General features: G+C 35.0%; 2 protein-coding genes across 2 annotated transcripts; one reads left to right on the top strand and one right to left on the bottom strand.

Annotated features, from left to right (window-relative positions):
* Window positions 1–1,649: 1,649 nt before the first annotated feature.
* LOC148176685 (uncharacterized) lies at window positions 1,650–2,697 on the bottom strand. Its single transcript, XM_088035166.1, has 2 exons — window positions 2,563–2,697; window positions 1,650–2,517 (listed from the first exon to the last, which is right to left on the bottom strand). The coding sequence occupies exon 2, from the start codon at window positions 2,511–2,513 to the stop codon at window positions 1,650–1,652; it is 864 nt and encodes a 287-aa protein (XP_087891292.1). The 5' UTR covers window positions 2,514–2,517; window positions 2,563–2,697.
* A 5,368-nt stretch (window positions 2,698–8,065) lies between these two features.
* LOC148176684 (phospholipid-transporting ATPase ABCA3-like) lies at window positions 8,066–15,488 on the top strand. The gene is made up of 24 exons (XM_088035165.1): window positions 8,066–8,264; window positions 8,319–8,510; window positions 8,560–8,819; window positions 8,872–9,112; window positions 9,166–9,339; window positions 9,387–9,583; window positions 9,637–9,865; window positions 10,142–10,296; window positions 10,350–10,499; window positions 10,550–10,760; window positions 10,814–11,054; window positions 11,107–11,658; window positions 11,706–11,743; window positions 11,856–12,257; window positions 12,315–12,611; window positions 12,663–13,868; window positions 13,920–14,163; window positions 14,213–14,408; window positions 14,458–14,668; window positions 14,721–14,851; window positions 14,886–14,962; window positions 15,029–15,098; window positions 15,209–15,340; window positions 15,384–15,488. The coding sequence occupies exons 1-24, from the start codon at window positions 8,066–8,068 to the stop codon at window positions 15,486–15,488; spliced, it is 5,910 nt and encodes a 1,969-aa protein (XP_087891291.1).
* Window positions 15,489–16,433: the final 945 nt, after the last annotated feature.

Here is a 16,433-nt window from a genome sequence, read left to right as displayed (position 1 = left end):
CCAGGTTTATTTACATTGTGTATGTATTTAATGGCAAATAAATTCTATTCTATTCTATTCTATTCTATGTGAATATTGTCATTCAATTCAAATTGAAACATTTGCAACAAGGACGAATTACACTATGAAAATTTAAACATTTGTGACCATACGGTGGACATTCGCAAATGTAGAGCTCATTACTATCAGTCCACTCATTAAAAAGTAAAGTTGGCAGCACCCCCTAGCAATTTTTATCGCTAACAGTTAGCAGCAAAACGTTTGACCTTGACGCAACTGTGATATGCGTAGAAGCTAATCGTCTTGGGTAAGTTTACCAAAACTTGTTAAATCCCCATAAATCTCTTTTGGAACAAATCACCAACCTCAAAAATTGTTAGATTAAAGCCTGATTCACACCCATTTTTCGAAAATTTACACATTTGGCCTAATAGCAATGACCTCTAGTATAATTCACTGTACCTCTTCTTTGACGACAGTCCACACCCGAATTTTGTAATAAATCCAGAAGAAATACCAAAGCAACACCAAAAACTGAGTGTTGTAAAACAGTTGAATAACTGGTGTCAAATGCAATCCCGTAAAAATGATGTAATAGATCTCGTTGGTGGTAATGGTTATCCAACCGAAAGTCCCCATGAGAATTGTGGGTACGAAAATCTCGTTCGTTTGGTTCAGTGTTGCCACCAGTTGGAAGTGAAAATGGGACAAGTCGTCGACACGTTTGATTCGCTTCCTTGTTCGTACACTTCTCAGCTGTTCGTTGATTGACTGAAACTTGAGCCTCAAGTCGTTGAGAATGACTTCCATGAACATGATGTCCAGTCCGGAAACTACAGGACTCAAATAGTAATATAGGTGATAACTCACGTCTATCAACACACCGGCACCAGAAAACAACAAAAACAAATTGACGAATATTAATAAAAACAAAACCGATCTCCACAGAGACTTTGAGTTGGTGGTGTCAATTTGTCGGACCAAAGCGTCGATTTTGTTTGTTCTTGAATAAAACATGACGAAATGGGAGGATGTCGATATGAAGCTTCCTAGAAGAGCCATCCAGTCGGAGTATCTCAAAATATTGGTTTCTTCGATGTAGTGAACAGAAGTAAATGTGGAGAATTCATGAAATGTCAAGTAAAAGTAGAAAGACCAGAATGGCACTGGTAAAAATTTGGAGATTTTTTCGTGAGGATTTTGCCACACTCCAAATATTTGGAACAGGTAACGTAACCATGGTGGTAACTGCATCACAACTTCAAAATTACTAAATTGATATTGATTGGGTTTGTGTTGTGACATTAAGTCTGTATATTCCGTTAGTGATCAATTAATTAAATGAATTCTTTATGTAGTTGGCTGTGACTCTATCAAATATTTGATGTCAGTCAACTCGCCAACTCTGTAGATAAAGAATTCAAGGTGTTTATAAACGTTTCTAGGATCAAGGGTGGCTCTGAAATTCCTGTCTACACTATTTGTCGCTTTGTTTTCATAGTGAATGTCAAAAATTATTAATTATGTCACTGATGTCGACGGTTTTGTGGCCAAGAGCGACAAATTTCATTGTCACCCTTGATGCTAAAAACATTTATAAGCATCTTTTATTAATATTGAAATAAAACCAAATAATGTTGTAATAAATATTATAAGTCTATATTGAGATTAATACTTTCATAACTACTTTCAGACGGACAAACTTCGTCGTTGTAGCCGCACAGAGATCTTAAACTAGATTGGAAACTGAGGTCGTAGAAGTACAAAATTATCATAAGGATAATGGAATGCGAGTATCCTAAGCAAGCAACAAGGACCATAAAATCATGTCTGAGTATCATTTCATTAAACGACCTCACCACGTCTATGATATTAGTAGGTAACCAACAGAGAAAGTGAGATAACACCAAAACTAAAACTAAATTTGATCTCTTGTTGAAAACACTTCTTTTCACTCCGTATCTAAAACTAACTAAGATTACCACAAAAACATTGTAAACCAACCAATATGTGGACACTAAAATGTGAGAGATATTTATGAGACAATTGAAACAGATATATACAGAGAGGACTATAATAACAGACCATATTAAAATGATTTCCAGTTTGTGGTAATTCCGAAGTTTCATTGAGAGATCGTGAGACATGTAATGAACCCCCCAATCAACAGTCAGTGCTACCATAAACATTAAAGTCCCGAAGAATGTCACTAAGATTTCAATGAACCAAATACAAGCTAGTTTAATATCGACTAAAGTGACATTAGCGAGTAGAATGAAATTAGACGGTGACAGTGTTAGATACAACACGTTGCATATTCTCCAGTTCAAAAGAAGTAGGTTACTGACGGTTTGCAGTTCTTTGTATTTTGCGATCAGATATACTGTTAATATGTCCGCAAAAATTGAACAAAGAGTGATGAACACTGTTGGTGCGATAAGCCAGTTCGAAGGAGGTTTGTATTCTTCGTATGTTGCGTTGGTAGTTATGTTTTCGAAATCGTCGAGGTCCATTTTTCTATGAATGAATTGTTAGTAGATTTTTTAATAAGGGCGTACGTACCATGAAATTTATTAGTCTTGAAAAACGCACTGAAAGTTCTGGAATGAGAGAAATTGTAAGGTCACCCAGATTAACCACTTAAGAGGAGATTATGGTGACGTCGTTAGAAAATTATAACACGAAGAGTTAATTGAATTAAGGTTTAAATAGACGCGTGTTTTTTTAGGACTTGATTTTGTAACTGGAACTTGGACTAAGTGGTTTTATTAATAACGACGGCGACGTAAATATGTACACAGGGTGAACCCGAATAAAGTGCAAAGATTTTAAGCCCAATATAAGGCAACGTAGTTTGACATAATGGCCAGATTTCCGAGAAAAAAATGATTAAAGTTTTCTGCAGAAACTGATGCGCGCCACTGCAGACTCTAGTTGAAGTTCACAGTCAGTTCATCGAAAAGATGGGAATAAAAACGCTAATAAACAAGTGCCAAAAAATGCTTTTATCGGAGTTCCTCTTAGTTTAGCAATAAAAATGTGAGTTTTACAGTGCGAAATTTTTCAAATTTAGATTATTTTGAGTTAATTTTTTTTAATCCTTGCCAGTGATAAACTGAAAGTTATAAAAAGTGTTTTGTTTACGGATGAACCTGAATTTACGCGTGATGACATTGCATTGTCCATTGGCGGACATTTGGTCATTTTTTGTAATAAGTTCAGGTAACTTTTCATTATTTCGTTTCTAATTCAAATTTCAGTTTGGTCCACAAAGCGAGTCGGATTAATTTTTGAAATGTGTTCTGTCTTTAAAACTATTAAAAGTAAAAGTTAAAACAAATCCTATAAGAGCAAGCGTAAACAGTGGTTAAATTCAGTCCCATAAGCGTCGAACGGGTAATCCTGGGCAAAACCCCATTCGAATTTCCATTTTTTTTTCCAGAATTATCTACAGCGGTGTCTGATATTGTGGTTAAAATCTTAGCACTTTATTTGGTTTCACCCTGTATAGGGTGTTTTCTAAGTAAAGCACCAACTCTGACTTAGAGAATCCAATTAGTTACAGAAAGAGATCTAAGTGAAAAATTGCTCTTTTTAGCTTTTTTTTAAGTTTTAAGGATTTAACACCAAAATTTTTTAAAGACCCAAAAAACGAGCGTGGCAAGTGAAAAACATCAGTCACATTTGACATGATTAGTCAGGGGCGGAACAAATGTACTTGAAACTAAATATTTTATTCAAATAATAGATCGTGTACGAGATTATAAAAACATTCAAATTGTTTTATGTTCAGGCCTTGAAAAAGGTATAAACGTTGCAACAAAGAATAGTTTACTGTTATCTATTGCAAAAGTTTTCAACACAAACAGACAGATAGCTTTCGACGTACGTCTATGTTGCAAAATGTCAGGTGTGATATGTGCGACATTTTTCCACAAAGTTTCTTAAACAGAAAATGCAATTAAGACGTGATTGGTTACTTTTACGTCTTTCCATTGTTTACAAAAAGCGCGAAGAATTAAAATTCATCGCGATTTTCAGTTAATAACAAACTTCGTTTGATTTACATTACTTTTTGTTGTTTTTTTTTCTCAAATTGATAATTCTGTGGTTTAATACAAGCCGAAATAAACTCCTTAATTATTTGAAAAAAAAAGTTAAAATAAAACTGCAATTCTATTTTTTGCCCAAATTTCTCCTATATCTATTACATATCCAAAGTCCAACTTATTACTATCAGTTCACTCTCCTGTGTAAATTTTCTAAAATTCTTCGATGTAAATCCTTAATTCTTTAGGGAGAAAATTAGGAGAAAATTGAATAACGTTTTTTGAGGTTAACACGTTGTCAAAGTTAGTTTATTAACATCTCACAATAGTTAAGAATTAATCAAAGGTAAGTTCCAAAAGAGAGATTTAAATAAGGATTAAACAAGTTTTGGAAAACTTGCGCAGGACGATTAGCTTCTACGCATGTGACAATTTGTCCAAGGTCAAACGCTTTTTCTGCCAACTGGTTTTGATAAAAATTTCTAGGGACTTCTGCCAACTTTACTTTTTAAGAAGTGGACCGATAGCAATGCGCTCTAGTATACAATGTTTTACCCAATTTCTCCGATATCTATTGCATATCTACAATGTTTATTTGTGTCAATATATTGAGTACATAGTGACAAATTGATGTTTTCCTGTCATTAATAAGTTTAGATTAAATTTTAAGACTTTTATCGTCGGATTATTGTTAGGTCGCCATTTTTTTTACTGAGGTCGACTAATCTTTATTTTTTACATACAGGTCTTTGTTATAGACAACAGGAAAAATGTAAAAAAAAATCTGTGTTTTATTTTTCAAGATCTAATGGATTAAAAAGTAAACATGTTATTCCAAAATTGAAGAGTACAACTTCTAAAGGGCCTAAGTGCCAAAATTATTTTAATTACAGAATTGATTTTTTTTTTGTAAAGTAGAGATTCTAATTTTATAGAATGCTTTTGCTATATCCATCACTACTGTCTGCATGTCTCCAGAGGTACATCCTGGAGTACTGGCAAGTCATTTTCTAAAAATGATTGGTATGTTACTCCATTTAATATTGGCGGAAGAAAAAATGGTTCAATTAAGAAATATCCAACAATACCTCCTCACACGTAACAAGAAAATTCTTGCTAATGTCGAGATTCAATAATAAAGTGAGGTTTTTCATCTGGCAAACGATGGTTGTTGTGAAAATTAATGATGTGGTTTCTTGTAAAGGTTGCTTCATCCGTAAAAAGTACAGTGCAATGAAAATTGGGACGAAGACACTGACGTATAAACTATTGACAAAACAACATTCGTGGCTGAAAGTCTGCTTCTAAAAAGGCCTGCACTCGTTGTATGTGGTATGGATACAAAGCCTGCTCTATACTGCATTAGAAATCTGAAATTCAGCAGCCATTTTACTTGTACTCGCTTCAGGATGTTCTTCGATCGCTTCTAGAACTTCGACTTGCAAAGCAAGTGTTCGAACAGTTCTCTGCACACCTCTATCAGCAGCAGCATGAGCAAAAGATCCTGTTTCTTGAAGTCTGCGGTGAATCGCAGAAAAAGTACTGTAATAACCCAAAAAGCCCGCCAAAAACATTAACAGGCACACAAAACATATATTTAAAAATGGCGAAATTTAAAATCCAAAGTTTGGCTGTGATCGTCACAAATGGTTAGGACGTACGTTGTCTTTGAAAAAAACAAAATTACCAAAGAAAATTTAGAAAACGGACCTTGGTTCTTTAGTGCAACGAGCAAAAGCGACACAAACGGAAGAGTGAAATAAAACGACAAATGGGTTGGAGAGCTGTATTAGTTAGCTTTGATCTTCGATGTTATTTGCTTTGGGAAATTACTGTAGTTAGTAACTTAGAACATGGAAAATAAAAAAACTAATAATGCAACGGACCGTTAGACCTGTAGTGAGTGGTGGTGTTCACGTAATTTTTGCTTTTTGTTTTCCATGACTGTAGACGAGTTGGCATTATAGGTTTAATTTAATCCGTAAAAGATGCTGTTAAAGTTTGGCCAAGCATTTCAGAAACACCAGTAGATATCGTTGGTTTAAGTTTTGTGGAAAGCGTTTTCGATTTTGTAAAAACGAAAACAATCAGGTTTAGCGTTCGATTCTTTATGTGTTATTATCTCAGATCTAAGAAATATTCTATTTTCAGTCTTTAAGTTTTCAAATCTCAGATTTGACAACAAATATGTGAAAAATAAAGATTTATCGACCCTCGTCAAAAAGTTCACAATAGAGTTATAGCCACTTATCGACGATATATAATTCCCAATTGATACCTATTATTGTAAACATATTTCTTGATAGGAAATTTTAAGTATTTGTAACTGTTGCAATCAATTGTAATGCGATTGTTTGATAAGTCTTTATCAAAGTGCTTTTAAAAAGTAAATATGTCATATTTTTCACTTGAAACCCCGGTTTAGTAGTTTGTGAGTGATTTGACTTGTGTACAGCTGTGCTATTATTTTGAGCGATTGTTGTAACAATAAGGAAGCGTTATTAGAACTACACTTCTATGGATTCCGTGGTGACTTCATCGAGGTCCTTCTTATTATTGAAATTCAAAGGATTAACATTAATATTATTATAGGTACGTAGTCAGAATGCTTTTATACATAAAAATGTGGTTTCTTCTTTTCTATCTATTTTCTTTGATTTTTTTCTCAAAAGTCAAAATTTCGATTTTTTATATTGAAGTCTGCTCTAAAATTACCACAACAGCTAATAAATGTGCCAAATTTTCCTTTGGTTTTCTCAATTCAACTATTAAATATTATTCGTGGACCCCAGCAAACAATTTTTAATATAAACTACTGGTATATTGGTAGTTGGTAATACTACAAGGGTGGCTATGATTTGAGTACATTGGGTATACAACCAACGTGTTTCTAAAAGTTTCTAGCATCAAGGGTGGCTATGAAATGTCAAAGAAATTTGCCGCTCATTACAAACGTGGATTTAGATTTTTCATCCGACATTTGTAGTTAATCTCAATCATGGAGCAAAGTTCGTTTTGAAAAAAAAACTGTTTTACTTGTAATATGAAACCTGAAAATCTAAAACTTGGATCCAAAATTGTAACTGAAACGTCGTTGTTAGTGAAGTTTCCATTAATTTTTAACATAGGTATAATCAGTATAAAAACAAAGCGGCAAAATATTTAATGACAGGAATTCCAGACCCACCCTTGATGGTAGAAACATTTTAATGTTTTATGCCAAAAATTAATTCCGAAAAATTTGTCGAAATAACTTTTTTATCTCGTTTAAAATTACGTGGATCAGCGGTCTAGTAATCATATTTTTTTGAATATTTGTCTGAGATTTGAAGAACGAAATTAGAATGTTCCTTAAATATATTAAGAAATAATTAAAATTCACGAATTTAACGATATCTTTTGGTTTTCCTTTTTTTAAAATTGAGAACGCATTTTGTCCAAAAATAGATTCAACACATAACATCTTAAAGCCTATTATCTTATAATAAATCATTCAAGTGTTATTGAAAATGTCAATTTAAACCTTTATTTATGAGATAAGATAAAACAAAGAAATTGAACAAAGGATCACTGGTATATTGCATGATAGATATAGATCGGATAAGACAACATTAAATTTTAATTGACGTGGAATTATGGAGGGGCCTTTTTATCTGACCGTCATTTGGATGGAATTTCCGCTATAAAACTCATTGCGCAAATATATGAAAGAAAAATGAATTAATTGTAGAAAAAATCATGTATGCAATATAGGTGAAGAGTACCGACTAATATCTTAATCGAACATTGCACTATTATTGTGCAAATACACGACCGATTTACAATATATTGATGTCCAAATGTCGGAAATAAAATAAATAGAAATATTTTTAAACTTAAATCCGATTTCTCCTTTACAGATTTAAGAAATGTTACCTCAATTAAAAGCCCTACTATGGAAGATCCTTTGGATACGCAAACGCCATTGGATCTTAACACTTTTCGAATGCGTCGTTCCCACACTCCTCTTTCTGGTAATGGCGTTCGCCAGATCGAAAGTGGATGGACTGAACAAAACCTATGTCAACGAGACTAAGTTCCATGAAGTCCATGGCATTAACGACATTTACTCACATTTGGACATCGGTTCCTTAAAACTTGTATACGCCCCGTACAACGACTCCACTAATGACCTAATCCGAAGAGTACAAGAAAAGTTGAGCATTCCAGGAGATGGTACACTTATTTCCCCTATCACCCGACACATTTAACCGCTTCACATTTTTCTAGTGGTCACCGAATTTGATTCCAAAGAGACGCTTCTATTGGAGACGAAATTTGAAGAAGGCTCCACCATAGCTGCGGTCGTCTTCAACCATCTAGATGAAACCGGTCTTGATTATGACTTGACAATTTACGATAAGTACTTGGACTGGAACACTGATAAGCTCTACAAGACGACGTTTTCAGTCGACGAACAAAGTAAGAAGTTTAACTTCTTATAGAACTGTCGTTAAATCAACTGTTTTAGAAGTACCATGCTACCTCGCGAAAGGCTTCGCGGCTCTTCAGATCGCCATCGACACTTCTTTCATGGAACTGCTTAAGCCCGACCTGTCCGACAATTTCACATTCACTTTACAACAATTCCCAGATCTTCCTCATATCGAAGACGCCAAACTCAATCAATTGTTTGTCCACTTCCTACCGGCAATAACAGTTTTCAGTTTCATTTTACTGTGTCCTTCAGTTCTGAAAAGAGTCAGCGAGGAGAAAACCTCGGGAATCAAAGTATTGTATAATCAGTTTTAGAAAAATCGCATTTTAATGGGGAAATTTTCAGGAAATGATGAAAATGGTGGGTGTCAAGTCTTCCCAAATTTGGTTCTCTTGGTTCGTCTACACTTTGATCACAACTCTGATATCCATTGGGGTGATAGTAGCCATCATGAAAACGCCTCTCTGGGGGGTGTCGTACTCGCTAATTGAACACTCTGATGGCTCCGTCTTATTCACCTTCTTGTTCTTGTACTGTATGGCTGGCATCACCTTTTGTTTCCTTATGGTGCACATATCCGAAGATCGTAACTATTTACTTAAAAAAAATGTTTTTATTCTAAAATTTCGTTTGTTTTAGCGTGTTTGGCAACAGTTTTCGGTGTCGTCTTCTGGCTGGTCTCTTACTTTTTACCACAGGCCATCTTCAGTTCTCTTGATTTCTGTTTGTGGCGATTCAAGGCAATCTTCGGTGTTCTACCAAATATGGCTCTGTACTATGGATATTCTTCCATATCGGTCTACGAAAAAAGAGGTAAGTTTTATACTATCAATAACACATGTGAGAGTGTAAATTTTTAGAAATTGGGATTCAGTGGAACAATCTCTTCGAGCCAGGAAGTGGAGACGACCAAGACGTAACAATGGGTCACGTCTTTATCATGCTAATTCTAGACACAATCGCGTTTTTGGTTCTTGCGGTTTATCTGGACAATGTCAAGCCGGGAAAGTACGGGATTCCTAAATCGCTTCTTTATCCCCTGGAAGGTCTATTTAAGGTTTGATTTCGATTGTTTTAAATCGAATTACTTTTTATATTGTTATTTCACAGGGATTAAAACAATGTTTCGTTTGTAAGAAAAGCAAAGATCCGGAAGACCCTGAAAGCGGAGAAAGTTTAACTGACCGTAAAGTTAAAATTAGAATCAGCAATTTAAAGAAAATTTACTCGACTTATGTGGCTGTGGAGGATCTGGACATGGAAATACATGCAAACAACATTACGGTCCTCTTGGGTGAAAATGGTGCAGGAAAAACGACCACGATGTCAATTCTGACAGGTACTCTTAAGATGAATACTAGCTCATATTTCTGTTAATTTTCGGAGGAGAAATTTACTTTTCTTACCACCAACTTTCCTCGATGTCCCAAAAAGTTGTACGACTGGGAGAATTCAAATTTCTATTCCGAAAATTAACAGAAATATAAGCTAGTAGTCATCTTAATAGAGCATGGGGAATTTGGATTTTATATTTTTCCTGTTCTACCGAAACTCCAAACAATCACAATTAAGTACAATAAAATCCTAACAATTCCTATTTTAATTGCGATTTCAGGGATGATCAATGCGACTTCTGGCTCTGTTATAATTGGTGATCATGACATGAGGTCACACCGCGACGAAGCCAGGAAAAGTATGGGATTGTGTCCCCAACACAACCTTCTCTTCCACGATCTCACAGTTTACGAACACTTGTACTTCTTCGCAATGGTATCTCACCCCAACAAACCACCCCAAGTCACTAATAAAAACTCAATTTCCAGCTAAAAGGACTATCAAACATCGCACAGAAAATCCAAGAAGTCTTGCAACAACTTGGTATAGCGTCCGAAAAAAATTCACTACCACACACTTTGTCCGGAGGCATGAAACGGAAGTTATGCCTAGCCATTGCCCTGATTGGAAACTCGGAGGTACCAACGTTATTTTGGGTTTTTTGGTGTGATAAGATTGTCAATTTTAGATTTTGATTCTGGACGAACCTACATCAGGAATGGATCCAGAGTCTAAACGCCAAGTTTGGAACATGTTATCTAAGTACAAACAATCAAAAACTGTGTTAATTAGTACGCACAGCATGGAAGAAGCGGAGGCGCTTGGTGACCGGATCATTATAATGGCCAATGGGAAGCTGCAATGCGAGGGAACCCCCGCGGAACTGAAAACAAGATATGGTAAAAATTTCTTTTGAACTATTTCGTTTGTATAACACTTCTTATTGTTTCAGATACTGGCTACAACCTTTCTTTGGCGTTAGAATCAAAGAACAGTGTTTGTTCGATTCGACAAAAAGTCGTGGAACATTTTCCCACTGCCAGAGTTAAACAAGAAACGGATGACTCAGTGGTGTATCATTTACCATTCGATCAAGGTGATCGATATAGTGAGCTTATCAGAGTGTTAGAAAGATATGAAGAGATCACTGATATTAACATCAACGCAACTTCTATAACTGACGTCTTTTTAAAGTAAGAAATTTCTTTATTAAGACCATTGTTTAGCTAAATTTATTTTCAATAGAGCTAAAGATGAAAACGATGGTATCGTCAAAGAAACAGGTTATCGGCTTTGCCTTTTGCTCAAATCCAAAGAAAAAACACATGAGATCAGACAGATTATTACTGATGAATTTCCCGCAGTGAAAGTGTTGCGTGAATTTGACGACTCTTTGGTGTATTTCTTACCAACAGATTGCCGCGCAAAAGATAAAATCAAAGGTTTGGTGAATAAACTGGAAGAAAAACAAGAAGAACTAGAAATAATCAGCGTCACAGTAAATGTAACAACATCCAAAATTGACAACATTTACACTGAAAGCCAAAATAGCTATCAATTTTGTCTTCTTCTTAAATCTAGGAGATTTATTACTGCCATTGCAAAAACAATGAAAGAATATTTTCCAAATGGTAATCAAACACAAGAAAGCAAAAATTTTGTTTTGTACTCTCTTCCTTCAAGTGAAGACATTTACAAATACAAGAAGCTGATTACCACATTTGAGAGAAAGAAGGACGACTGGGATATATTCAGTATTAACATGGGCATCACAACGCCCAAGGGAATTGTTTTAAAGTAAGACATATCCTTAAATTACAATAAAAAAAAATCAATCCTTGCAGGTTCGTAGATGATTTAACCACAGGTGACATTGATTACGGTTAGTTACTTATTTACTTCTTGTTTATATCATAATGTGTATTGTATTGTATTGTATCAAATAGATAAAATTTTGTATATAATTTCGATCTAATAACATTTTTTTGTTGCAGCTAATACTTCGGAAGGATCGTCACGGGCAAAATTACAAGGATTTTCCAATTTTTTCACCTTAATCAAAAAACGCTTGATTATTCTATCACGAATTTATCCCGAGTTTCTCCTATCAGTAAGTCTGACCAAACTTCAGCTTCAATCAGTTTTTAATTGTTTCCAACAGGTTTTGATAACAACGTCAATCTTCTTCTTTGCTATAATCCTGACTATGTCCAACAGCAACATCAGTGGTTACTCAGGCCCGCCTTTGGAGTTGTCTCTTTCCGCTTATGGGAAACCTAAAGTGTATTTTGGGGTGACTTCTTCAGACACATTTACACGAAATCTGAGCAAGTTGTTTGAAGAATCCGTCTCGCGTGGTGGAGGAAACGCCATGCAACAACCAAACGTTTCAACTGGTAATACTCAATTAAAAGAATCTCAATCATTTCCTTACTTTGCTTCATTCTTTTTAGCTATTGTCAATGAGGGTTTAACGAACTTGGTGTTTTATAAAGAGCACATGATCACTGCGGCTGAGCTCGACTTAACTGCAAAACAAGTGATCTTGAACGCTCTCTTCTCTTCGGACGCTTTGCATGGGATTCCCATTTCGATTAACTTGGCAATGAACACCATCGTTAAAACGTTCAACGAAAATATCACCATCAACATCAGGAATGCTCCTCTTACACCACAAGACTCCCAAATAAATCCTTCGGAATTGTCGGTTTTGAATGTTTCTAGCATTTGGGTAACGTTCATTCCTCTTTGTAAGTATTGTGGTTGAATGGATTGAACACCTCTCACTTGATTGATTTAAGGTTTGTTCTTACTCGGAAGTCTCTTCATTAAATTTCCACACCTGGAAGTTTCGACGAACTTCATTAAACTACAAACAAATGCCGGAGTTGGGACGTGGTTCTACTGGTTCACAAACTTGTTTGTTGACTACATTCTTTCTGGTTTGTCTTTGGCGCTTTTAGTCGTTGTGTTATACTCCCTCAATTGGTTGGCATTTAATTCCAACGGCTTCGGAGACAAAGACATCTGTACGAATCCCAGTAATTTTAAATTTCAAACTAATGATGAACTTTCAGGGGCCTTCGCTACAATATTCGGAGTTTATCTAATCACCTCCTTGCCATTCACGTATTTGTTTAGCTACTACAAGAAGCTCTCTGAAGGCATCACACTCTTCTTCGTCTTTGGAATTTTCATCGGAATTGTACCCACGTTGATCATCACTGCTTTCGAGGTTTTGGAGAAAGACCACGATAAACAAATCCTGGACTTCGTGAGAAAAACTCTAACAATCTTATCGCCCCAATTCGCTCTCAGCAACTTAAGCGTCAAGTTTTCTCGCAAATACGTGGAAAACTTCAATTGGAAATTCATGGAGCCGAGCACAAAAAGTCACTTATGTCGGGTGGATCGTGAAGGAGTTCTGAAGCCATGCTGTATAGATCCTTGGAGCACCAGTTGCGAGAAATATGAAAGTTACTTTGAGAACGAAACTTTTGGGATTGGAGAGGATCTTTTGTTCATGGTGGGAACTTTTGCAATCTACTTTTTTATTTTATTGGTGAAAAATGCTCCGGATTTGATGATTACATTTAGTGATTTCTTCCAAATTAAACGTTACCTAGAGTACATTTTCTCATCCACTAAAGAAATCGAAAAGGGGAAAAAGGTGTTTTGTGTCGAAGATTTAACTAAAACGTATGGAAAGAAATCTATTGTAAACGGATTAGAATTTGACATTCATAAAGGGAGATGTTTTGGACTACTGGGTGTAAATGGTGCCGGAAAAACCACAACTTTTCGTATGATAACAAACAGTTTGATGTCCACAAAAGGAGACATAAAGTTTCCTTCAAAAGACACCAACCAGATCGGTTATTGCCCTCAAGAAGATTCTTTGAATTTTCTACTAACTGGGAGACAATTGTTAAACACCATGGGAGCCATTAAAGGCCTTTCCAAGACAAAAGCTGAAAAGGAGATCGACTACTTATTACAGACCTCTGGTAAAAAGTCACTTTTTTTAACAAATTCTTAAATAATTATACCGATTCTAGGTCTGATGAAACACGCGGATAAACCATGTTATCAGTACAGTGGGGGCAACAAAAGAAAACTAAACACTTGTATAGCATTTTTGGCGTCACCGAAACTGACTTTCCTGGATGAGCCTACCAGTGGTGTTGATCCAAGCAGTCAACGTAAATTTTGGAAAATGCTCTCGACTTTTAAAAGACGATTTGGATCATCGTTTCTTCTGTGTTCGCATAGTATGGAGGAATGTGAAAGTCTATGTGATTGGTAAAATTCAGAACTGGTTTGAACTGGTTTTTAATATATTCGTTCTTAGGGTTGCTATAATGAAAAATGGAGAATTTAATAAAGAGGGAAGTCCCGTGGCATTAAAAACAAAATACCAAGACGAAGTAGATGGTCATGTCTATTCCAAGTATAAAGTGACCGCAAATTTAAGAGAAAAAAGTTTTTCAGAAGAAGTCAAACAATGTTTCGAAGAGTCCAATTTTAAACTTACACATGATTACGGAGTAAGATTTTTGTGATTTTTATAGAATCAATTTAACAATTATTTTTCAGACTACACACGTTTATGAAAGTAACCAGCCTTTGAGTAAAATATTTGCATTTTTGGAAAAAGAAAAACAAAAGGAGGAGCCACTACTGGACAATTTTCTCATCAACAGTTTATCAATTGAAGATGTTTTCTTACAAGTTGCTCAACCGGAAGAAAAAAGTGATGAAAATTCTACAAATAGTTCGAAATGGTGTTGTTGCCGACATGTGATTTGTTAAGATTCGCCCTCTTGACGCCGATCACAAGTTAGCACAGCATTTTAAAGCTTTCCAAATATCGAGCGATCAAATTAAAACATATCGTCAGTTACTTTTGCATTTTCCAAGCGAGTCGTTTTTTCTGTTTTTCAAATTTGCCAACTTTTACATTATGAGGTGGAATCTATCTTGGATAGAGGTTGTGATATAGTCACGACAAGAGCTTTTCCAAGACATTTTCACAACATCCTCCGTTTAGGAAGTTCAATTTAGTTGTCATAAACAAAAGATTTTTTCGATTAAAGACAAGGTTGGAGATTTCAACAGCGACTGACGGTTAGTTTTGAGTAGAACACAAAGTACTTGTCTTACCTAGTATTCTTAAAAATTGTGCAATCGTAAATTTACATTCAATTCTAATCTTATTAATATTAAAAATTTATCTTGTACATATTTTATAAATATACCCATTGTGATAAAGTTTTTTAACAATATATTCTATTTTTGCAAACAATTATTTTACTTTTCTTCATTTAATTTGTTAAATTTTGTGAAGGACTATTTCAACCTTTCTTATACTATAGAAAGTCAATTTATTGTATCGAATATGACAGTAATTAATTACAATCAGCAGCGTACAAGAAAAACAATGAAGGCGCGAAAAATGACTAATAAAAACGCTTCTGAAGTTAAGCCATGTTGAGTTGAAGCCCGAAAATTGAAAAGTTGAGGTCAAAGAGAACCAGATCTTTCAATTACTTGCACAACCGTCGCGATTGGAACCAGTGGGAAATGGTAAAAGTGAAGAAAGAAGCGACGTAGATGACGAATTGTAAATTGCAAATTGTATTGGTGAGGGAGTGGACACTTGATAATTTAATGTCGTCAAAACAGAATTTTAAAATTACATAAAAAATCATCAAAAGAATGGGTTAACCAAAGAACGTTGTAAAGTATCGTCAACTTTTTGAAGCTCTTCTCGGATTTGGCCGAGGTAAAGCCGAACATTTTGCACAGTGTTAGATAGAACGCGGTTGTGTAATACGTCCAATATGAGACTTAAGTGAAACTGACAGAAAATTTGAAGTGGTTTCACAACAAAGGAAAGCTTGTTACAAAATGGAATTTATTATCTCATTAAAAATATTGGTGAAGAGAAGATACGACGCTTCCGTTATTTTTTCCAAGTAACCGAACGATTGCACCATGTAGCAGACTTGGGTTAGAAGAGGTATGTTTGTTGGAATTGTGGGACAAAATATCCGAAGAAGTGCACGCAGTTCATGTTGAATCGCATGAAGTTTGACAAATCCATGATTGATACCACTTCTTCCATGCCAATCAATTAATTATAACAAGTTTTCAAACTGACACGACGATGAAAACTGAAACTTTTTTAATTAAATTTTGTTACCATGCGCGATACAATCAACTCTTAGACTTCCATTATTCTGAAAAAATAAATTGTATCTTAGGATATTTAATACACATGTTGTGGATCGAAGACATTTTTATGGTTTCATGTTTCTGTTTTCAGTATCATTTATTATTCATGTCTTCACGACGAATTGATGAATACATTTGCAGATTATAGCATTTAAGTACTTGCAGATGGAAAATAATTAAATTCAATTTAAAGTAGTTCCGTCTAAAGAAATTGAACAATAAGATGAATAAGATGTTGCCATGTATAGTCTCTACAATAAATCTTTTATTGGATAAGGAATGTTGTCTGTGAAATTTGATAAATTAAATGAAAAAGGGTGAAATATTTGCACAAT

Source organism: Gnatocerus cornutus, chromosome 4 (genome assembly GCF_029298725.1).
Source record: "Gnatocerus cornutus isolate USDA-ARS CGAHR chromosome 4, icGnaCorn1.1, whole genome shotgun sequence".
NCBI classification, from domain to species: Eukaryota; Metazoa; Arthropoda; class Insecta; order Coleoptera; family Tenebrionidae; genus Gnatocerus; species Gnatocerus cornutus.
This window is presented reverse-complemented; position numbering and strand designations above follow the sequence as displayed.

Coding starts and splice junctions, on each gene's coding strand:
- LOC148176685 (XM_088035166.1), bottom strand. CDS start 2,513: ATGGACCTCGACGATTTCGAAAACATAACTACCAACGCAACATACGAA.
- LOC148176684 (XM_088035165.1), top strand. CDS start 8,066: ATGGCGTTCGCCAGATCGAAAGTGGATGGACTGAACAAAACCTATGTC. Junction 11,659..11,705: donor CCCAAGGGAATTGTTTTAAA/GTAAGACATATC, acceptor CAATCCTTGCAG/GTTCGTAGATGATTTAACCA. Junction 11,744..11,855: donor CACAGGTGACATTGATTACG/GTTAGTTACTTA, acceptor TTTTTGTTGCAG/CTAATACTTCGGAAGGATCG.